The sequence below is a fragment of the Carlito syrichta genome, unplaced genomic scaffold, assembly GCF_000164805.1.
Source record: "Carlito syrichta isolate Samal-C Ts95f unplaced genomic scaffold, Tarsius_syrichta-2.0.1 Scaffold306879, whole genome shotgun sequence".
Lineage (NCBI taxonomy): Eukaryota > Metazoa > Chordata > Mammalia > Primates > Tarsiidae > Carlito > Carlito syrichta.
The window spans coordinates 170,514-195,019 of record NW_007250975.1 but is presented as its reverse complement, the minus strand read 5'-3'; the positions used below and the strand labels follow the sequence as shown (position 1 = coordinate 195,019).

Sequence of the window (24,506 nt, the reverse complement as noted above, 5' to 3'; positions counted from 1 at the left end):
TATTCTATCTTTTGTTTAGCAAACAATATAAGAGGAGGCTTTACCTGATATTCGTATTTAAGCCTAAGACTACTTGACTGAAAATAACTCTTGTCATATTTTAAAGAAGTAGAATAGACTCTGATAAAAAGCAGAAAATACTTAAAAAGATGAAATTCCATACGTTACTCTGTGTCAAACCTTGTGAACAGTTTTGACTGTTGTTATCCTAGAAGCCAGTGGAAATGTTTGTTTTTTCCCCCCCATTTTATTAAATGTCCTTCAGAGAATAGAATCGTATTTGAGGATGAGTTTATGAATGGATACAACTGTAATCTCCCTCCCAAACCACTACTACAGCAAAGTCATACTTGCATCTCTGTGAATGGCACCATTGCCCATCTGGCTGTAGAAATAAGACATTGGCGGGCACTTGACATCTCTCTCTCAGTCATTCCCCATCTCAGTCATCCCCCCACCAGCTTCTGCCGATCCGCCCTTCCAGACAGATGCCTTTGCAGTTCATTCTCATTCCATTTCCCTGGCACCCCACCCTGTGTCCCTCGCTCCCGTTCCTGAAGCATCCCTCTGACTGCATTCGCGTCCGCTATTTGGCACACTCCCTCCCGAGCCTTCCCGTGCAGTCCTGGTGAACTTAAAATAGATGAACCTAATGATGTTCTCGCCGTGCTTAAAATGGTGCTTTTAAATGAAAGTCCTAGCTGGCTTGCAAGACCCTATGTAATTCAGCTTCTGCCCTCCTTTCTAGCTTTGAAAAGAGCTGTCTTTTTTAGGATTAGGCTTACCCACGTATGGCAGTGCATCTGAAATCATGGTGGCTTTGACACCACAGAAGTTGATCTTCTTCTGTGTAAGCAGGTAATCCATGGGTTGCGGGGCAGCCTCATAATCTCCGGGGATCTGGGCTGCTCTGGTCTGGAGACTTGAACCATCATCCTCATCACAGAGCTGCCAGCAAATGGTCTAAGGTGGCTGCCACCGCCGCACCATCGCCTCTGCATTCCACCAGGAAGTCTAAAAGGAAAGAAAGGGCAGTCCCTTCCCTTCAAGGACATTGTCCAAAGTCACCCCCACGACTTCTGCTGCATCCCTTTGGTCAGAACATAGTCATATTGCTATACCCAGCTGCAAAGAAGGTTGTTCCAGGGAGCCATGAGCCCAGCTAATAAAACCTAGGGAAGAACCAGAGGGAACGGGGAGGCCCCTTTGGGGAACCACTTAGGGGTCTCTGTTGCAAGAGCCAAACCCTCACCTTCCAGAGTGGAATATGGACCAAAGTGTGTGAAGCAGAGCAACCAGGAAGCAGCATGTGAGCAGCCCCAAGAAGGACGGAGGCAATGCTAGGGGAAAGGGTCAGGGCTGCCGACTGCCTCTGGGAGGCGGGAGCGGGGTGAGACGGGGGTGCTGACACGCTGTCTTGCACACCGCACGGTTCCTCCATGAAGAGCATGCATGCTTTGACAGCAGTTACATTGAAAGTGTTTCTTAAAACCTCATCTGAAGCCAGCACTGAAGGAATATGAGGGGGAAGCCCCAGAATGGAATTTGTTTATTAAAAAGTTGTGTATATTTACATGTTTAAGCTTCAGTCACCTTCAAAGTGACATCACTTAGTGCAGTACACCTATTGAGACCCTTTTTCCACTGCTCAAAACAGCTTTTGAACTCATCGACGTTGATGTCTTTTAGTGTTTCTACTGTTTCTTGTTTCCTCTCTTCCATATCTGCAGATGGTTTCCCTTTGAGGACATTTTTATCTGGGGAAACAAAAAAAAAAGTCACTCAGGTCACTATCAGGTGAATAGAGAAGGTGGTACATAGGGGATCTTAACCATTTTTGGTCAAAAACTGCTGAACACTCATCGCTATGTGGGAGAACCCTGCGTGCTCCAACTCAGGACGTCTCTTCCGCAGATTGTGACACAACCTTTTAAACACTTCCAGATAAAAACTTTGGTGGACTGTTTGAGCCAGAGGAACGCATTTCAAGTGTACTACAAGAAGCCCACCCTCCAAAAGATGATATCGGATTTTTGGGGGGGTCCCCCCTTGTATATTATTAGCCTTGGATTAATTTTTCCCTCAGAGCCCTTGAAGTTGTGTTTCTATTTCATACCTTGCCAGCTATCTTTGAGTGTTTGGTATTGATGAAAAGGTGATATTATGTACATGATTATTGTCAAGGGTTAAGAACCACAAAGATCAGGTTTCAGATAGTTGGCCACAAGCAGTTCCCCTATTATTTTTCTGTAAAATTAGGACACATGAGGTCTTAAAGATGAGAAGTCGATGAGGCATTAAATGTCTTTGATTTATGCATTTTGTCTTATTATCTTGACCTGGACTGAATCATAATAAGCGTGTGCAGGGAAATTTTTCTGATTGGCAGTAGCACTTATCACTTAAAGTCCTTTTCATCCATGGGTGTTTTGCGACAGGTCTGCCCACACTGAGGACCAAACAAGAGACGGGAGAACTGGAACCTGAGGTTGTGGAGTCCCAGAAACTAGAAAGATAATTCTCTGCTGATTAAAAAGAAAAAAAAATGTTTTTCATCTAAATGTAATATTGCGAGACTTGAGAAATGATTACCTGTTTTTCAAACCTTACCATCGCAAGCCATAACAAGCTTTGTTTGTTAAATATTTAGGCCAAGTGGAATTGTTGCTAATGAGAGACAAAGGTCTGAAAAGGAAAACAATCATTGGGCTTGTGTTTAATCACTTTTTATTTTCTCAGTTCTTGGTCATGTCATTCTCGGGCTTTGGTGCTTACGTAACTTAATTAGGGAAGTTCAGGCAGCAATGGGAATAGGAGGGCAAAATGAAAGGGTAACAATTTAAACGGATCGCCTGCAGATGCGTGATATGGATGGAGATGAAGCCTGTTAAGGACCTAATTCTAGAAGAAGCTCTTGACATTGATCATTTGTGAAAAGGCTGCAAAGCTCGGTACACTTGTCTTCAAACCTTCAGCATTGGTGCATCTGATCATCAGCTCTTGGAATTACTGATGCTGAGCCACTTTGAAAGAGCAGACAGGGTTATTAACTCTGGCAGGAAATGAAAATTTGGCCTTAATATGCATGTGAGATTGAATTGTCTGTGGCACAAAGCTTTGGAGATTACCCATGCAAAATGAGAAAACTATCTAAATTTAAAATTGTCCTCAGTACAGTGAAAAGTAATTTTTTAGATTGCATTTTTACTGCATTGAAATCCGTGAAGAGTTTGGCTCTATTAATTTAGATTTAAACAGAGGCTCTGTGTCTTCTAAAAACGGCAAATGAGATGGAAAATGTACTTTAAGGGGAAAAATAGGTTTCTGGAAATGCTGTAGGCAGGCAGACTTCCTACCCCACATCGTTGAGTGTACCCTGAGACCAGCCGGCTTCAGAGGGAAGGCTCTATCCACTGTGACAGGCGTGTGGAATGAGGACGTGCAGACAACACTTCAGTTACTATTGGAGAGGAATAAGAAGCAAATCAAGTACAGCCCAAGGCGAAAGTCATTGGCAGCTTTTACATTATAGTTACCAAAGCAGCTGGGTCCTCGAAAGAAAAAAAAAATTATGAAGAATTGAATATATTTTCTCAGATATCAAATAACTTTCTTATACTACCTGCCTGGAAGGATACCGGGGTAGAAGATTTGGATATATTAACTACCTTTTCATATGAAAAATTATCTTTTGCTTAAAGGAATTGAAGTTTTAATTCGCTGGTCTTTGGATTTCTTTAGCTTACAAGAATAAGCTATTTCTTGTTAATTATTCATTAGATAAATATTGGTTAAGTAAATTACCATTTACCTGGAACCGTAGTTTGATGATGGACCTTGTAACCATCAAGAATACATGAACACAATAGCCAGAGTGCAAGAAGAATTAATAATAGATAGTGTGTCTTTTTATTGGCCAGAGTCTTAGAGCTATTATTTAATAGAGTTGTAATGATGTGGAAACTGAGGACAAGGAAGTGATTGACCTGTGCCTGGTTCTTCACGCCACTTAGTAGTAGAGCTGAGTCTGGAACAAAAGCCCCCCAAACGTTCAGATGATTTACGTATTTGCCACAGCTTGTGAACAGGCAACACTGCTGAGTAGGCAGCGTGCCAAAAATAACTCCTTGCTTCATCTTGTCTTTGTTTTCTTCCCCTGTGTTTCAGGCATTGCTGTGCTTTACTTGCATCTCTATGACGTGTTTGGAGACCCTGCCTACCTCCAGATGGCACACGGCTACGCTAAGCAAAGTCTGAGCTGTTTGACCAAGCGTGCCATCACCTTCCTTTGCGGGGATGCGGGGCCCCTGGCAGTGGCCGCGGTGCTGTATCACAGGATGAACAAGGAGAAGCAGGTGGAGGACTGCGTCACCCGGTAATCAAGTTGCTTTGTGAGGGTTGTTGTCTGGGCATCATGAAGCATTTCCTCTGCATTCGTTTGCAAAGGAACAGGGGTGAGCGAGTTTCTTTTCTCTCAGCAGGTAAGTGTTGCTGTCGTCAGCTGATCCAGTCTCGTATTTTTCCTCTATTGTGACTCAGGAGCCACCACGATAATCCCTTTTTTAAAATTATTTTTTAATTGTTTAATTTTTACTTTTTGATAATCCCTGTTTTATCGCAAGATATTCGTCGCTGTCCTGTTCCGGCTCAAACATCAGTTCAGTATCGTCGATGAGATCAAAAGCCTCATCATGTTATGACTGATCCCAGGTGCTCTCCAAGATCAGTAATTCAAGGATGCCATGTGATTCACTTCTTGCTGGTGGGCTGGGAGAAGCCTGCTAGGGGGCTGCGGACTGATCAAAACTGCCTTTCTGGCATTGACATGCAAGTCCACATTTCCATTGTTCATATACGTCGTAGCAGTCCACTGGAAGATGGTGAATGATGGAGAATTACTAAACATTTGTGCCAGTAAACTACAATTGTTGTTTACTGAGTACTCTCACAGAATTCCAAGAAATCTGGCTGCCATGCAGGTCTCCTGTTAGGTTTCCACTGAGTGTGCTGACACTCCCATGCAGAGAGTTGCACCTCCAGCAGCACTAACTGGTGACCACCCCCGAGTTGACCATGGGGCTTTATTCCCACTGTTCTTTCTTATAAATTACTCTTAGCGTGACGTAATCATCGCTGATTTAGTTTGTCAGAGGTTCCTTTGGCTAATCTTACCCTGTGTGATGGTGTATGTTTCATCCATAGGCTGTTGGACTTTTAAAGATGTGGTTGTGTTGTATTTAAAGAAACACTCATTCATGCCCCTTTGTTTAATGTAAATGCACACAAACACATATGGAAAATTCTCCTTCCTCCCCCAGTTTTTGCCTGTACAGTGATACTTTCTTATTGTAACTAGCCTTTTCCACTGGAAATTGTAACAAAAAGAGAAGATGGGTGGGCCAAAAGCCTTTTGCTCTGCCTATAATGATTTGTAAGTTATAATTGATCATTTTCAAAATACTATGTTTTATACATGCCTGTGATACATTTATCAGAGGCTAGAAATTACATAGTGCAACTTAAAAACAAAAACCATGTAACTTAGTGTGTTTAGAAGAAAAAACACTGAACGTTTTGCTCTAGAGCTGACAAGCATTTAAAATAAAACCTGTCAATAAGCTTGACCAAAACGGCAGATGAAACAAAACAGCGATTTCCCCAAATTTTAATTAGTGTGTTTCTTCTCTATCAGTTGACTTGAGTAACACCAACCAATACAAAACTGTTTCATGCTCACCAAATTTGAAATGCAGAAATCACCTCTTTTTTTTTTTTTAACTTAGCCAGCTTAAAGCCATTAGCCGCATGACTGCTTTAGAGGTCCACAAGATACTCTCATTCAATGAATCACTAGCTTAAGTACCACCAAAGTAAATTGTAGTAATCCCAATATTATATGTGTATAATATATTATTGGGATTATTATTATATGTGTATTATACACACACACACACACACACACACAACATCAGCATTTCCCCAAAATAGGTGCATCCAAATGATAATTGTTTGCCATGTGAGAAATGTTCACACGCATGCAATGAAAATAGGGTTCATGGATTCAAACACAGTGGGGTTTGTATTCAAACACGTGTTAACCAGAGCTAAGTACACATCTCCTGGCTGCTCAGCATCTTCTACACCTAGGGAAATGGCTTTTCCAAGGAGCAGCATGTGCCAGCCTCGTTCACCTGCACAAGCCTTCCTCACGATCTCCCCAAGGCTTATTCTGAACAACACTGGCAAATAATGCCGTGTATCAAGATTGGCTTATTAAAATTAAAAAGCTATGAAGAGGAAGCTAAGGCTTTCCTTTTTTGTTAGTATCTTGGAGCTAAGTGTGATTTTGTTACTTACATCTTTTTAAATTGTATGACATCGCAACAGTATTTACAGCCAATAGGCGTGTTAAGGCTATATAAAGTGTGGCTATGCAGTAAGTCCTCCATAGATAAATGAGTTCCGTTCCAAGAGGGTTTGTAAGTCCGGCTTATTCCTAAGTCCAGCAAGGTTGGCCTAGGTGCCCAGCTAACACAGTCAGCCATCCAGTACCAGCTACATCACCGCTACTTTTATACTTGCTTCCAGACACTTGGGCTTAAAATAAGGAGACTGTACTACCTGTACTCTGTGCAGTACCATACAGTAAAGGGCACAAAAGCACAACCACTTGTAGAGGATGCATGCACACGACAATGTATGCCAAACATGTGAACTGACTTATGTGATTGGATATGTGACCTCATGATCGCATCTTTGAAAGTTTGCAACGTGAAGTTTCGTATATAGGGGACTTATTATAATAGGAACACATACTGTCTGTGGCTGCAGTTGGACCATTAAGAGTTTTAGATTTCATGGCAAAATAGAAAAAGGGATAACCTGTTAATGACAGAGCTCGTTTCATCTTTCACATCTTACTTTAAAGGAAAAATCTGTAAATCCTTTCAACTCAGTTTTGAGAAATCCAACATTGATATCATCAGTCCCTTAATATATCTGCCTGCTTGCTCTGCTTTCCACCAGAGCTTCTTTCTTCTTTGACTGTCCTTTGGGATCTAACAGACACTCCGTTCTCTGTGCACTGGTCTTCTGTGCTCCACTGCCAGCAGCATGTTCTACTGACTTTCCCTACATGTTCTTAATGTAAAGATCTCTCGAAATCATAATTTTGAGTTTTAGAGACCAGATCATAATTTTGAGCTTTGAGGTCATCAGAAGTCTAATCCTTAGACAAAGAAGTTGGGACTCGGAAAAAATCAGTGTTTCCCTGTGGTAGAGGTTCTTAACCTTGGGCCCTTGAGAATAGTATGGTTTCCAGAAGTGTATAAAACCCCCAAATTCAATGTGGAGAGAACATTTGTACTTTTCTCGAGAGGATCTACAATTCTCTAAAAATAGTGTATATGTGTTCAAGTTGTCCTGCAAGTGGCCTAGGGAGTGAAGGGGGCACAGTGCAATAGCACTGGTTCTTTCTGTGGTCTGGTATATATAGCACATCGTGTCTGTTTTACGTACCCCCCCCCACACACACACACACACAGAGATTGGTGCCCAGCACAAATAGTTCTGAACCCAATTAGATGGCTAGCCTGACATATATCGTGCTGTGGGACCAGTACTTAGAATGCTGAAAAACTTTGTCTTTCTGGTCCAGAGACATATACTCTCTCTTTGTGGTGTGATGAGTCAGTAAAGGACTTCTTTTTTCAAAGTTTCAAACCTTTTGATAATACAAGGCCAAAACCTCTCCCTAATAACACCCAGAGGAAATACCGTGAGGAGTGGAACAGAGCTGGCCTGTTTTTATGTCTTTGTTTCCCCTTAGTGACATTTCAGTAACTCACCTATCTCTTCTAAAGATGAGTAGCTATTAATATCAACTTAGCAAAACAAATAAATGGAGATGTAACAATGTACATGTGGGCTTGAGAGTTTCTGTAAACATGTAAAATAACCATTAAGATTTAAATATTGTATCATTTCTTCATTTTATCTTGAGAATTCAGCATGTAAACCTTGTAGTTCTACCTTTAGTAATCATCAGACCCAATTAATTATAGTGACTTGAATTCAAATCCAGAAAAAAAGTGGAATATTTCCTTTACTACCGTAAACTCTATTATTTTAATAAGATGCTCTGAGCAACACTTTTTTTTAAAAAAAAAGGGTTTGAAAGGAATTTGCTACCTTCTTTGAATGTTCCAAATTGCAAATGAGTTTGGCTGCAAAATAATTAGAATCCTGATTGTATATCGCCACCTAGCGGGAATGTAGCTCATAATACTGGCAAATTAAGGGATGGCGGTTTCTGGTACAGTGGTTCAAGCATTTGTCTCAGCAGGAACATCATTGGAGTTAAAGTAAGCATTGTTCTGGGTAAAACTTCCATGGAACAGTGTTTTCTTGATTAACAGTAATTTCCTTTTTGAATAGTTGTTTCAATCTTCTTTGAAAAAGTGCTTTTTTATGTCTAAATTCTATACAATTGGATATTTATATTAAAACTTGATAATAGGTTTATATCAGAACTGAGACATTCATTCTGTCTACTACAGCAGTTAAGTTTGTATCTAGTAAGCAGATTTTCTTTTTCCTTAAGGTCCCCAGGTTACTGAGCTACCTGTTCTGGTATGAGAAAAAAACCCAGAATTTTTCTTAATAAATATTTTTAAGTCCTTTTAACTATTACATGTGTTGACTGGGCCTGTAATCCTAGACCTTTGGGAAGCCGAGGCGAGAGGATTGTCTGAGCCCACGGGTTTGAGAACAGCCTGGGCAACTTGGCGAGACCTCATCTCTACAATAAATCAAAAATTAGCCGGGCGTGGTAGCCCGCACCTGTAGTTCCAGCTATTTGGAAAGCTGAGGCAGAAGGATCACCTGAGCCCAGCAGGTCGATGCTGGGGTGGCTGTGAGTGTGCCACTAAAACCCAGCTTGGGCAACAGAGTAAGACTCCAACTAAAAAAAGAAAAATTTCATGTGATAAAACATCTAAAATAACAAAGACATTTTTCCTCCCTATCATATTTCCTGCCCCCCCCAGAAACAAGAAAGATTCATTCTCAAAGTGAAGACTAGCAAATATATGGTTACTTTCCTAAGCTTACTTTCCTCTGTGATCTCCTCCTAATTCCTAGTTTCCTGGGCTTCTCTCTTGGTCCTCTGGCGAGAAAGGTGGGGCTTTGGCTCCCCTGCTCTGCCATGGGACTCCCAGGACTGTGCCTGCATCTAGGGCAGATGATAGGGAGGATAGAGAGACATCAAACAACCCACCCGCCTGGGACCAGGGCTCCTCCAATCCTCTTTCTCATTTTCCCTGTTACGTGTACTTTCCAGGGCCCTCAAGTAGCCACTTTGTATAATCTGTCTAGCTTTCGAGGCTGTGCTTCAAGGGAGAGACGAGGTGTAGAGTGTCTTTAACTTCATCTTACCTGAACCAGAACCGAAAATCGCTTTTTTTGAGAAGTTGAACCGAGTCTACCAGTAGGGTACTTAATGAACTACAGTATGTCCATTTAATGGGGTTCTATGCACCTGCTTTAAAGAATGCAGCTACCCTGTACGTATTGATGTGGAATGGTTGTCAAGTTGAATTGTTAATAGCAAGCTGTAGAATATTATGTTTATAAATAGGTATATTTGTGTTTGCGTGTACATAAGCTAATTCTAGGAATATACAAAAATGGGTAACCATGGATGTTAACCACGGGAACTGGGGAGGCAGAGACTCATCCCTTTGTGCTATTTGCAGGTATTGTCGCTGAGGTAGGTGAGCCTGCTGTACAGATACTTCAAGTAGGCCTACGGCACGATGGGACATGATTTGAGGAAGGCGGCACTGGGCTGCAGCAAGCGTTTCACTCTGTGGAAAAGAGGCTCGTTTGAGTATTGTTGTGGCCCTTTCTCCAGGCTAAATGTCAATAAGAGCCCGTAGTTCTCGCTCCTCTGACCCCAGCTGTCAAAATTCTCGTGCTGGGGCATGCCTCCATAAGGAACAGGGGAGTGTCCAATAACCTCGGCTATGCCTTTGTATATTTTCATTCTGTGAATTTTTTGTTTGTCAGTTCTATTGTGAACAGAAGAAATTTAACTGAGAGTTAATCTTTAAGCCCTGATTATTCTAGATGTAGATGTAGATATAGATGACATATATGTTGCAGACATAAAATATATATATAATGTGTGTGTAATTTTTAACATACCATTTTTAAGTATAAATCGATTCTTTTCTAATTATTTTGGGTGTGTGTTTTTATTTTTAGGCTTATTCACCTGAATAAGATTGATCCCCATGCCAATGAGATGCTGTACGGACGAATTGGCTACATCTATGCTCTTCTTTTTGTCAATAAGAACTTTGGAATGGAAAAGATCCCGCAGAGTCACATTCAGCAGGTGCCGTGTTTTTGTGTCTTTTGGGATCCCGCTTACTTACTGTCTGCCTCATCTATTGTTTTAGTCTCTCCAGTTAGCACATCCAAGTAGAAGGAAGGGGTATTTTGACTTCTAAAGGTCAGGCAAAGTCAGAGAGCCAATACCTTTCCACAGAGTACCGTTGGACACAGAGTCAGAAGGCCAACCTGCTCCATTTATGAGTTTAGAGGCCTTTTCAGAAGATGAGAGCCAGGGTCAACCTCCCAATGATAGATGTCTCCTTTTGTGCCTAGAGGAGTCTCTGCTTTCCTTTCATAGGTGAATTCTTGCAAGCTGCAGTGCAGAGAGTTCTAGGCCTTTCCATATCCCCCCTCTTTTAGGCAGAATACGGTCACACCCACTTCTCTGATGCAGAATTAAACTCTGTCCTTCCCTGGCCAAAAAAAGAATTCATTGTGTTCCTGGTACCTCTTAGCAAACAATTCTTTACCTCCGCCAGGAAGGTTTTTATCCTAATTATCTTGTTTTCACCGTCAGTTTTCTTCCTGTAGATTTGTGAAACAATTTTAACCTCTGGAGAAAACCTAGCTAGAAAGAGAAACTTCACGGCAAAGTCTCCACTGATGTATGAATGGTACCAGGAATATTATGTGGGAGCTGCTCATGGCCTGGCAGGAATTTATTATTACCTGATGCAGGTAAGGAGTGATTATATAGGTGAGACTTTAAAATATGCTTCCTGACCTCTGTGCTATCCTGGGTGAGAAGACAGCTGTTCTAGTTCTGTTTTATCATTCCGTCAACCACTGCATTATTTTCCCTGTAATTACTTGACCTAGACCGTCAAAGGTGATATTGCCAAGGTGCATGTTCAAGTGTGTAGACATAAAGGCCCTGTGTTTTGAGATGACGTTTGATTTAGAGGAGCCCATACTTGCCTAAGAGCCACTTGTGCAGAGGAAAGTCTTTTGGCTATTAATTCTGTATGAAGTGCCTTCTGGTCTCCTTTTCTCTTTCAGCTAGTGCTTTGAATTAAAAGGCACACCCTGTTGAAGCAAATTCCAGGAGTGAGAACAAAATCAATAGAAAACAAATGAGCACATGTTACCTACGGCTCACTTAGAGAGCAAAGCTGAAAAGACTTTTCAGTGGGTTGTGTGACTTACTGAAAAATAGCTGAATATGCCCAACAGTTCTTAGGGTCTGATACTATTGGGGCGCATTAACCAAAGTCTAATAGACTAAAGACAAATAGAATTTACTGCTGCAAACATAACTTGAGAGGGGAGGTCAGAAGAGGACTTCTCATGAGAGCACCGTTTTGGGGAACTTATTAAGCTCTCCTTAAAGAGAAATTGGCACTTGTGAATACAAACTCATGGCAAAGAAAATGAATTTTTAATGACAGTGAAGACACTCTCCCCCCATCTTCCCCAAAACCATAATGTGGTATAAAGAAAAGTGTGTCATTAACATGTCCAACATAAGTACTTGGATTTACATACTACAGCTGGTTGAATGGCTCTTGTGGTACAAAATCAGTGTTGTACCTGCCCTCTACCTATGACTAAACAAGGACAACAAAGCTGAAAAACTCAAGGTTATTATTGCTTTTGAATGCAATGTCACACCTTGTTCGCGGCAGTCAGAAACCTACTGTTCTATTTATTCTGCACTTCTCAATTATAATTTTTTTAAAAATTGTTTTAGTTCATTCCTTCGGTAGCTCTCTATTCCCAGTAGTAGATGTAGATTCTTAAAAGTTTTCAGGAAGGGAAAGTCTTTTGAAGTTTCAAGGTGAGTTAGAATCATACATGTCATTGACTAGACATCCCCATTGAACTTTCATTGAAACAAATAATGAGGAGACATACTCTACCTCCTTGTGTTAGCTGTGATAAGAAATCTGAAAACCCTAGTATTGATTTTTCCATTTGCAGGTTATGATCCATTTGAAATGACTTAATTTTTAATCCTGAAAGTCCATTCTAGTAGGTACCTAAATATCAACATAAAATAAAGCAGTTTTATTTTAAGACCAAGTTGGATAATTTTTGCAAGTTTGAGGAGACACTTGCAGAAATTATCTGCAAGTCCCACCAGCTGCCTGTGCCTCACCCCACTGCCCACCCCTCACCCCCACATGCTCCATGCCCTGCCTGGCAGAACAACACTTGGGATGTTTTTGAAGCACGTGAGCAGTCATTGCGTTAGGAACAGGACCGAAGGGAGAAGCTAAAAAATTGTGTAAAAACGGTGGCTCATTCACAGTCTGCTAGTGTGCCCTATAAATCTGTACATTGTTGTATCAAAATAATCTAGGGTCTAGATCAGTCCCTAGGCCAGGCACAGTGGCTCACCCTGTAACTTCAGCACTTTGGGAGGCTGAGGCAGGAGGATCGCTTGAGGCCAGGAGCTCGAGCACAGTCCCAAGTCCTCTGCAGCAAGACTTGATCTAGAGGCATGCTTCGGTCTGGCTTCCAGACTCAGGTCTCTGTCTTGTTAATGTCCTCTTCTGCTGGAAATACCGACCACTTCTCTGAATGTAACAATGGAAGTTGTGCTTGGTTTGTCTGTTTCATCTCTTTGTGGCTCTGTACGATGCTTTGCATATGGAAACTTTGGGAAGCTTCTCTTACACTCACACTCTCAAGCACTGACTTAGGAAAATTACTTAGGTATTTGTAGGTAACAACAAATATTGAAAAGTAATCTACACAGAAGTCCCCAAGAGTTAACTGATAGCCCGATTTTACTTTGTTCCATTATATAAAAATTTAAAATGACATCACCAGAGGTTAAAATAAAGGCATCCAGTAGGTGAAAAATATGGGATGAAATCGAGACCTCTTAATGACTTTCATTTCCTTTTGGTCATACTCTTTTTCTGGTTTAAAACATATCCTGAGACCTGGAAGGTCTGTTTGCTTCAGCAGAACTAATAATTCCCTTTGTTGTTTTCAGCCCAGTCTTCAAGTGAGTCAAATGAAGTTACATGGTTTGGTCAAGCCCAGTGTAGACTACGTGTGCCAGCTGAAGTTCCCTTCTGGCAATTACCCTCCCTGTATAGACGATAATCGAGACCTGCTTGTCCACTGGTGCCACGGCGCCCCTGGGGTCGTCTACATGCTCATCCAGGCTTACAAGGTGCGACGTATTCAATCCTAGAAGTCAATTAGGAAAAAATAACAGAAAAATTATTAAAAACTAATCTTATCATAGTCCCTAAAGGAGCAATAAATAAATCTCTTGTCGAACCTAAGATCACTTTGCTAAATGGACTGTAATTCGATCTCACAGTCTGTCTCAAAGCAGACGTCATTTCACAGACTGGTAGACTGCTTCACTAACAAACAGAATGGCCAAGGTTATAGCACAGGCGGCAGAGCCAAGTTAAGAATCCTAGAAGCTCAATTAAAAAATAGAAAAAACCCTCATGTGTTTGGGAGTGCAAAATGATACAACCACTGTGGAAAACAGTTTGGTGTTTCCCAAAAATATTACACATGTAATCACATTTATTTATGTTCCTGCATATGATCCACCAAGTCTACTTCTAGGTATGTACCCAAAACCACTGAAAACAAGAACTCAAACAGATTCTGTATGCCAACATTCAAAGCAGCATTATTCACAATAGTCAAATATTTCAAGTGTCCATCCACAGATAAATCAATAAAGCAATGGAATATTACCCAAGCATAAAAATGAATGGAGTTGTAATACATATCACAACATGGATGAACCTGGAAAACATTATGTCAAGAGAAATAATCAGGCACAAAAGGATAAATACTGTATGATTCCACTTTTGTGATGGGAAATATGAGATGTCTAAAATAGGCCAATTCATAGAGGCAGAAAGTCGAATAGAGGTTACCAGGGTCTGGTGGAGAAGGGACAATGGAGACTTACTGCCTCATGTGCACAGAGTTTCTGTCTGGAATGATGAAAAGGTCTTGCAGATAGTGGTGATAATTTACACAATTATGAATGCAGTTAATATCACGGAATTATATGCTTAAAAGTGGTTAAAATTGCTAACTATTTCTTATGTGTATTTTACCATATACACAGAAAAACACAAATATCACAACTAAAAAGCTTGCTGTACTGGAGCAGCAATCCAGGAAGAAAAGGTTTTTAATTGAGGGGAAAAAAAGAGGTAAAATTAGGTATCTGCGACCATTATGGGTGCCAAATCAACAAAGTCTACAGGCTGTGAATAGGTACTGACATCTCATAACTAAATAAGCTTTTGATATATCAAATTCTGTGTTTCTGAAAATTGGATATGATGGAAAAACTTTTTAAACTACCTTTTTCTACTTTTAAGGATACTTAGGTGGCAATGAGATATTAAAAACATCTACCCAGACTATCTCGCAAGACTTTGCTTATGGTATAGGAGGCCACAAAAGATTTTAATGGCCTATCTCTATCTTTCTGACATAGTCTAGTGTTTTATAATCAGTTTGTATATTAATAAATAACAGTTTTTTCTCCATTGTTTAAAGAAACATCCTAATAGTGAAGGGCATGATAGTTACCAAAGAAGACAGCATGAGATCTTTGGAAAATCACTAATGATCACAGCTGGTTGTAAGTTAAATGATGTTGCTTCATCAGTGACACCCACATATACATGCATATAAAACTTAGACTGTCCGTGCAAGGTCACACCCAATTATGTTTTTTTGAAAAGCAAAGCTAGTCAGTTTTAATAACTGTCACTACCAGCACAACACATCTGTCTGTCACTAAATCCCTCACCCTTAGGCTTTTTTGCTGTGCCACCTCTCTCCCTCTTCCCTCCCTCCATCTTTCCTCCTTACCTCTCAGGGAGGAGTGTTGGTAGAACGTTCCCTGGTATACTGTCAAATAAAACTCATGTCCTTGACTCTGCAGGTGTTCAGAGAGGAAAAGTATCTCTCTGATGCCTGTCGGTGTGCCGATGTGATCTGGCAGTACGGGTTGCTGAAGAAGGGATATGGGCTGTGCCACGGCGCCGCTGGGAACGCCTACGCCTTTCTCGCACTCTACAACCTCACGCAGGATGTGAAGTTCCTGTACCGGGCCTGCAAGGTGGGAGTCAGACACGCCACACAGAAAAGCACCTCTTCCGGGTTGTGGAACAAGCTCTGGTTCCTCGATTGGATCCGTTTATTCCTAACACCATGAGTCTATAAATAACAAACACAGTTACTTAAGAAAAACCTTCAAACACTTTCAATTAAATTAGCTCTACTCAGCAGCATTTATGGAAGAAGAAAAGAAAGAGACTGGATGATTATTTGTCTTTCTTCTTTTTTCTTTTTTTTTTGAGTTGGAGTCTCACTCTGTTGCCCAGACTGGAGTGCAGTGGTTGCTCCTGGCCACCGCAGCCTCGACCTGCTGGGCTCCGGCGATCCTTCCACCTCAGCCTTCCAAGTAGCCGGAATTACAGGCATGCGCTACCACACCCAGCTGATTTTTTGATTTATTGTAGAGATGAAGCCTTGCTGCCCAGACGGGTCTCGAACCCTCGGGCTCAGGCAATCCACTCACCTCAGGCTCCCAAAGGCGTGGGATTACAGGCTGAGCCACCGAGCCCGGTTTTTTTTTTGAGTTGGAGTGTTACTCTGTCGCCCAGGCTGGAGGGCAGTGGCACACTCACGGCCAGCTACCCCAGTGACGACCTGCTGGGCTCCGGCCATCCTTCCACCTCAGCCTTCCAAGTAGCTGGAACTACAGACGCACGCTACCACGCCTGGCTAATTCTGGATTTTTTGTAGAGACAAGATTGCTTAGGCAGTCCACTCGCCTCAACCTCCCAAAGTGCTGGGACTACAGGCTTAGCCACTGAGCCCGGCCTTTCTTTTTTAAGTAGTGAAGGCGGGATTTAAACTCATACTCTAGTCTCGCAGAGAGAAAATGCTTTGATATTATTCTAGAATTTCTCCTTGTAGTGATAGTCTTTCCCGCATTCCACCTCTGCCATCCATTTTCCCTTTTTCTTTTTTTCATTTTCATTTTAAATATGTGGGGTACCATTCAGGGTTAGGTTTACAAATGTTCGTTCTGTCCTTTCTTCTGTAATAAGCCTGGAGATACATGGCTCAGATAGCTCTTGAAATTCCTCCCATGCTGCGTAGTCTCTTTCAGACCTTCCGTTTCTCTGCATTAATCCCCTTGCTCTGACGTGAAGGTCATTTTTGACTTTTCATAGTAATCCACAGGGACAACCTCTTAACTTTTGGTAGTCTCTGGAAGAAATCACCATAGTCATATAACTTGGTCTCATTTTCAGTTTGCTGAATGGTGTTTGGAGTATGGAGAACATGGATGCAGAACACCGGACACCCCGTTCTCCCTTTTTGAAGGTATTTCTTACTCGTTACTGACTTGCCTGATAATATTGACATCTGCTTTTCTGCTTGGTAATAAGGGTATTTGGATTTGAGTTTTATCAAAAAATTAATTTTATGGTCATTTCTTCCATTACTTTATTTCCTAATGTGACAAATCAGTGTTAAAAATCATTTAGCACATGTACCACCCCAGACCTAATAGCGGTCATACTGGTGACTCCCACTGATGGAGCCAGGCACGTGCTGGGCGTTTTGCAGATGCCGTCATGAGTCGTCCAGCAGCAGCATCCAGGCCCTGCTACCCTCATGTCACAGAGAGGAGACCGAGGCTCAGACGGATAAGGGTCCACAGGGCCATGGTGAGGTCACATGCGGAAATGGCAAGACTGTAACTAGAACTTGTCTGGCTCCGTTCTGGCTCCTATCTTCCACCTGGATGTAAAGGCTAAGTGCCTCACTGCTGATCACTAGTGTTGCATGTGTATCAGTATAGACGGATCCCTGCTTCATCAGTGCCATTAGCATTGTACTGTTGATGATGCCAAAAAATGGAGTCATTTGGTGTGTTAACTTCTGCCTCTCTCTCTTTTTCTTCAGGAATGGCTGGAACAATATATTTCCTGGCTGACCTGCTAGTCCCCACAAAAGCTAGGTTCCCTGCGTTTGAGCTGTAAAAGGAAAGCCTATCTCCTGCTAGTCACCGCATGACCTTTTCTGTATATTCAAACCTGGCTAAGTGCTTCTGTTGCTTTTCAAGGAAACTTGAGTCAAAACTGTGTGCTTGACTTTGTTATTATTTTCAGAGTTTATGTTCAGTTCGGTTCCTTTTTTTAAACATCTACTTTTATGTTTTACTTTTTCCAAGGAAGTCTTTTAACTTGAATTTTACTTTCTTCCTAAAGGGAGGGTGAGTGATAATATGTACAGTATTTTGAGGTCAAATATGTATATTTGAGAACTTGGAGGAAGTTGTATTTTTGTTTAAGTTTATAAATAGAACCATCTGTTACCGTGCTAAAAAGTTTAGGAAAGCTATAGATAAAAATAAATACATGACTATTGTTGGACATCTCTTGAGTATTTTTCCTCCAACAAGTGAGCAGGCAGTTTTATGACTTGCTTTTCTCTAGGTGACTGAATATGAAAGGAACAAAAATACAACTGCATGCTGCTGGGAGAAAAATGTCAAGAGTTGCAAACTGGACTAAGGATGTAAATACTATTTTTTAAAATTCATGTTGCCTATTTGGACGAGAGGTAAACATACTTTCAGATTTGCCTGTTTTTGTCATGAAGGCATTCAAGCTTGCAAAGCCAACAGTTTAATCCAAAAACTTCTAAAACATGATAGCCATTATGAATATTCTGAATTGAAGGCTAGTTCAAGATAAGCTAATAATAACAGTTTATTGTTTTCTCTAATATAGTTTGTTTTGGAACTGTCTATTTAAATACGCTTGTTTGTCAGTCTTCATGTAAGATCAGAAGCTAATTTTCTGTGTGTAAATATGTTCAAAAAAGGACTCTAGTCCACTCTGATTGACTGACCTCCTGAACTTTGATTTGTGTTTTTTGCAATATCTATGCTTTAGTTCTGACTGGTATAAGCCATAAGATATTTTCCTTAATAGTACAGCATTCTACTTCTGTTTAAAAAAGGGGATAGGAAGGGGGAATACTATGTAACCAATAACTTGAACAAGAACACTAAACTTTTGCTAGAAATGCTGTTTGTTTAGGAGGTGTTGTCCAGAATTCCCGCTTAGAGCAAATGGATTTCTGCATGTCCTAGGCTTAACAATTTCCGTTTCTCAGACCACAGAATCGGGTGTTCTATGGTAGACGAAGACTCCTTAGTGCTGCAGATCCTGGATAAATGCTTTGACTCTTAGCTCCTCTTCCTCCTTCTTCCACTGCTGCCTTTCCCAGGCCTATTTGCCTCTTTATGAGATTTTGGAAAATTTGAAGCTTTAAAAAAAAAAAAACACTGTCTAAGAATTTAAATGTGCCTATTTTACAGTTCTCTTGGTCACAGAAACATGCCATTTTTATTGAAACTTTGAGTCCAGTCCTCACTGAGTGTATGCTGGGTCCTGCGGGTAGCAGTCCCCTGTTATTTTCTATTTAGCTCCAAAAATAGCTAATATTATTGGAAATTGTCTGACCTTTTAAAGGCCAGTAGGATCTAAAAAGCAGCCCACTGCTCAGCTTCTAAGATAGTGTACTCCTGTGACTTGTGTAAGTCGGGACTTCCTTGTGCTTCTCAGATGTGTACAGTGCCGCTGCTAAGCTGTGGGCAAGCTGGGCCTTTCTTGTAGCAGTTTCCAATCAGTGACATCAGCATTTACAGTAAGAAGTAATAGGAGTGCAACAGCAAAGCTCATTGGCCTTTGACTGCACGTCCAACTTCAAAGAATAAAGCTTATTTAGTTGGCCAGCGTGGTGGCTCAAGCCTGTAATCCCAGCACTTTGAGAGGTTTAGGTGGGAGGATTGCCTGTGCCCACAGGTTTGAGACCAGCCTGGGAAACTAGGCAAGACCTGGTCTCTACAGTAAATCACAAAACTAACTGGGTGTTGTAGCTCACACTTGTAGTTCTGGCTGCTTGGAAGGCTGAGGTAGAGGGATTACCAGAACCCAGCCAGTAGACGCTGGCGTGGCTGTGAGCATGCCACTGCCCTCCAGCCTGGGTGATGGACGAGACTCCAACTCAAACAACAACAACAACAACAAAAAAAAACCTCATTTAGTTTACTTAAATGTCTTATTATATGTGCCTGAACTTTTAGCTAGAGGCCAGAGGAGAATTGATCACAGTGCTTCCCCAAGCGTTTTCATTAATTTAACCACCGGGAGATGTCAAGGCAGGGAGAACATTTTGACTAAGATTCTTGTTAATATTTGGATTAACAGTTTAGCTCCTGTCATCTATTAGCAAATTCATCAACACAAACATAATTCAAGTTTGTTTGTTTAGCTTTTCAAAACTGTTAGTAAACTGGACTTTATGTTTGTGCGCGTTTGTTTTATTATGTGTAAGAGCTAAGAAAGTTTTGAGAAGATTTTAAGCTGGGACACAGCCTACAAAAAACAGGCAATCCCTAATAATATGGTAGTGATGGAAGGGAACTTTGCATCCACTTTCTTAGTTTTAAGAGGAAGGGGCATCGTTGTTTCAGTTCTATTTCTGCGACATGTTTTGCTCAGATATTTTTCTTCATGGTTAAAAAAACCTTCCCGAAAGTTGCTTCCTGGAAAACTCAGTAGCATTCCTTATCACCATGCAAGACTAGATAATAGACCCTTTAAAACTTGCCAAGCGTGTTTGTTTATCTTGTCATATGTTTCTGTTTGTGTGGTAATGTGAATTGGAAGTAGTTAATTTTTCATCATGTAAACAATGTTACTCTTCCTGTGGCTGTTTCCATCAATCCTGGTGGACTCTGGTCTCCTTCGAGTTGTGGGTCTTTCATCCTGATTCGTTTGCTCCCTTTCATCTTTAGTGTCAGTTCCAAGTATTGGGCATCAAAAGCCTTCATGGTAAGTGGAGTTTGAGGTAAAAGTGGATCTAAGGTCATTTTCTCTCCTTATTAACACTTCCCTAAATAACTGATTTTGGAAGACATACACTACTTCTGTGTGCTCAGGTTAATTTGTGTCTGATGTGATACCCTGCCTGTTACTAGCTAATTTTGAAGTACAAAATGTCAAGAGCGATTATTTGCTGCTCCTTTGGCTACTGAAACTCATCTATAGTCTTTTTCTTTTTTTTTTTTGAGTTGGAGTCTCACTCTGTCGCCCAGACTGGAGTGCAGTGCTGCTCCCAGCCACCGCAGACTCGACCTGGTGGGCTCCAGCAATCCTTCCACCTCAGCCTTCTGAGTAGCCAGAATTACAGGCACGCGCTACCATGCCCAGCTGATTTTTTTATTTATCGTAGAGATGAGATCTCGCCAAGTTGCCCAGGTGGGTCTTGAACCCGCAGGCTCAGGCAATGCACTCACCTCAGCCTCCCAAAGCGTGGGATTACAGGCTGAGCCACCGAACCTGGCTTATAGTCTTTTTCTTACTCCTACTGAATTCTAATTCCATTTCTGCTTCCCCTAAAAAAGGCAGAGCACCCATTTCTGTATTGTCTGTACTGCTGAGCTGTAGAAGGACTATTTCTCTCATAGATATAAAGCACGCTCTTTGGGATATTCAGAGAACCTACCCCAATGTTATACTGTCATTAAATGGGGAGGACTGGGATCATATGTATTTCTATGTTCTGTAAAGGATTTGACTTACTGGTTCGCAATAAAATTTTATTGGGACTATATATTGTCATGTGCTTTTGTCTTTTTCTTTCCAAACTTGAGAAATATTTTCCTTCAGTGATAAATGATGGATTTTTTTCTCTTTACACTCATTTTCTAAGGTTTGTTCCTGACTTTTTCTTCATTGCTGAGTCAAACAAGATTTGCACTACTGTCTGAAAATAGAGATTTATAAGAGGAGAGTATTTTTAAGTCTGATCATTATGGAGTTAGAAGGAATCTACTAGGCTTCAAGCAGAACAGTGTATTAACCATTTCATACATGTGAGAATCTACACTGAGGTTCATAACTCAAGACCTAATTCTAGCAATTGATTTCCCTGCTGACCTGTTCAGAAAGGAACTTTGACTAGAGAAGATTAAAGGAGGCATAATTACAAAATTTATATGTAGCAATTGCAAAGAGTTCTGCTCAGTCACTTGGGATGACTTTGTGCCACTACTTTTCATGACACTGCTAGTTAGTGTCACTCAGCACAAACGCGATGTACCTAATTAGAAAATACTTATTTCATCTCGAAATTACATTTTGTCACCTGGTACATATGATTAAAATGTCCTTCACGCCCCTAGTCAATTAATTGAATGAGTTACAGTACTGAGGAGATGTGCAGTTCTTTTTATTTACCTTGATTAAATGAAGTAAAGGGACATACAGTGATAGCAAGTTCTTAGATGTAGGCAACAAGTCGTCATGGAGAGCACAGTGCCTGGCAGAGGTCACACAGCCTCCAGAATGGAGCTTGAAGACGTCCCACTGGCTCTCCCTAAGACTAATTTCTGTTGGTAAGGCCGGCTAGCACTGCTGTCTAGTTTACCACTCTCTGACTCACCTTCCTACCAGAAGAAAAATCACGACAAGCACAATTACACCATGGTTGTAATCTTGTGAACAAAGGAAACGAAGTCATTTGTCTCTCAAAACTTACCTACAATCGTTTGATTTGTTTTTTCCTAGTTTTGCATTAAGAGTGAATGACCTTTGCCTTTCTCCTTCTCTTCCTACTCTCGGAATAGAAGAGAGTACTAATTTTTATGCCATTTCTCTTTCACAAGATCGTTTCCCAGTGTGGATGCATCATTAAAGTTCTCATGTATTCTCTATTTTTATAAGCATCACTTAAACAGAACAACCTGCAAGTCAGTCCCCTGAAAATGAGCATTCTCATTCTGTTTCCCATCCACACTCACAGTCTTCCTTCTAAAGCTGTGCGTGAATTAACAAAGCAAGAGAACACAGGTTTTTTGTTTGTTTTAATCGTGGTAAACGTATTGGCTTTATTGGTCCCATTATGTAGACTGTCCAAACACCATTTCCAGAAATCCTGTGCTAGTGCGTCTGCAGGGACTTCTTTGGCAATTTTGTGAGTAATGGGAGGAAGCAGCAAACAATAAGCCAGGAGGTGAAATGATGAGGATTGAGAAATGGATCTTAGCGGGACCACTGCTCGTAGTCAACCAGTTTAATTTCACATTTCTACATGATGTTAACTTTTCATCCCCGTGCAAATTACAACCATGGTGACATTAAATCTGTGATGAATGTTTTCTATTACTCGACAAATAAGTGTTAGAGAAAGCGTTTGTGAGGTACTCAGTCATTATGAGGGGAAAGGCATAACTCTTGATGAAGTACTGTCACACTTGCCTAATTTCCCTGATGGAGTTGGGATATGAAGGAAGGCATTTGTGCCCCCAAAATACCGATGTGGCTCCCTATGAACTTTGATGGCTAATGTTGGTTGTTTTCTCAGGATTCAGCATTCCAAAATGAAAATGCACCCTCTTGCTGACATAATCTGAACTGCTGGCACTGCCAATTTATGTGCTATGGACATGCCATGTTATGAATCCCACCGTGATGAATGCCTTAAAACCACATATCCCTAAAATTCAGTAAGCATGTGTTATGTTTGTGTGCAAGGAACCTGGCTGGGCACCCTGTGTTCATTAGCTAGAGATCCCTGGTCTGACAACTCAGTCTGGTGAAGAAGACGGTTGACTAGACAAGCAATTGCAAGGACATACATTCTAATACCATACTCCTGTTACCCCTCCAACTACTCTTTCCCTTGTTCCATAAATTTCACAGACGTTGGGTCTCATGTGGCCAGCAGTTTCTGTTTATATTTAGAGATACTGGAGTTTTTCTTGCAAGGAGAAGACAAAAGCTACTCACTCAGCCCAGAAACACCCCGTCTTCTTTCATTTGAATCACCCTGGTGATGAGCAAGGGAGAGGGAAATTTGTAGACAAAAAGTCCCTTGCCACTCCCAAATTACTTCCATTCTGATGGACAACTTCTTAAAAACTCCCAGCATCACCTTTATTCATAATTTAACATCCATAAGCGTACCTGACCTCAAACCCGGTGACGTGGGGACAAAAGTGAGGCCCAAACTTTACCTGTACGATGACCATTTGTATGCCTAACCCTGAATTGAATCCTACATCTTTAAAATAAATAAATAAGTAATTTACGTTGGTCATTGCCAGGCCATTGCAGCCTTTGTCTTGCTAAGCCATGGTGTGGCTATGTGCTCTTTGAGCTATGGCTGTTGCCATGTTTCCTGGCTTTGGTCCCCTCTCCCCTCTTGGGGAGGTGAATCTCGTGAATCTCCTCTCTTCTCTCTTCTCTCTTCTCTCTTCTCTCTTCTCTCTTCTCTCTCTCTCTCTCTCTCTCTCTCTCTCTCTAATTTACTTTCTAAATAAATGATATTTTCTAACCAAAAAGATAATAGTAATAGTTTAGGTTAAGTCCATTTTCTTCAGACATCCTCTATTAAAATGCAAATTTTTAGAAGAAATAGTTCATTGATCCTGCTGTGTCATCAGTATTTTCATGACCTACATAGCAATTAACTTGAAGAAAAATATATCGTGTTGCTAGAATATGCAACATCTACTTAAGATTACAACATCTACTTAAGATTAGAAAGATGTGTTGATACCTGCTTGCGAAAGACTCTTTAGATGTGATTATGAATGTAAACTGTTTCAGTGTCCTATAGAACCACACCAGCATTGGCTCGTAGGAAGTAATGAAAGGGAAAGGGAGAAGTGTGTGAGAGTCAAGGAAACGTGTTAAAGAAGCCTTGAAGTCAGGGCTTCTCAACCATCAATGTGCATATAAGTTACTTGGGGATCTTGTTAAATTTATTCCAAAATGAAGGTCAGGTATGACCCAAGATTCTGCATTTCTTACAAATTACCTACCAGATAACGCTCATGGTGGCCACAGAGCCTATTTTGAGCACCGTGGGATTAGATGACATCATGAATCCCAACAAAGTAGAGAGAAAGTGAAAGGAGTTGTCTGATGCTTTGTAAGAATTGACTGATGTACATTGAAATCAGAAGAGTCACATGCAGTGGTAGCAAGAGCATGAAAGAACTGGAATGCTGGGGATCTGATTTCTGATGTGACACAATTTTATATAATGTCAAGGCAGAGCGTATG

The 24,506-nt window shown here is 41.0% G+C and overlaps 1 protein-coding gene across 1 annotated transcript in view; it reads left to right on the top strand.

The window, feature by feature from the left end:
• The window catches only part of LANCL1 (LanC like 1), a 31,485-nt gene extending 13,690 nt beyond the window's left edge, over positions 1-17,795 (top strand). Inside the window, exons 3-9 of the mRNA XM_008063503.2 lie at positions 4,168-4,375; positions 10,267-10,399; positions 10,930-11,076; positions 13,343-13,525; positions 15,287-15,463; positions 16,668-16,740; positions 17,326-17,795. Coding sequence (XP_008061694.2) covers positions 4,168-4,375; positions 10,267-10,399; positions 10,930-11,076; positions 13,343-13,525; positions 15,287-15,463; positions 16,668-16,740; positions 17,326-17,402 — 998 coding nt within the window. The 3' untranslated portion in view covers positions 17,403-17,795. The remainder of the gene's footprint in view (positions 1-4,167; positions 4,376-10,266; positions 10,400-10,929; positions 11,077-13,342; positions 13,526-15,286; positions 15,464-16,667; positions 16,741-17,325) is intronic.
• The last annotated feature ends 6,711 nt before the right edge of the window (positions 17,796-24,506 follow it).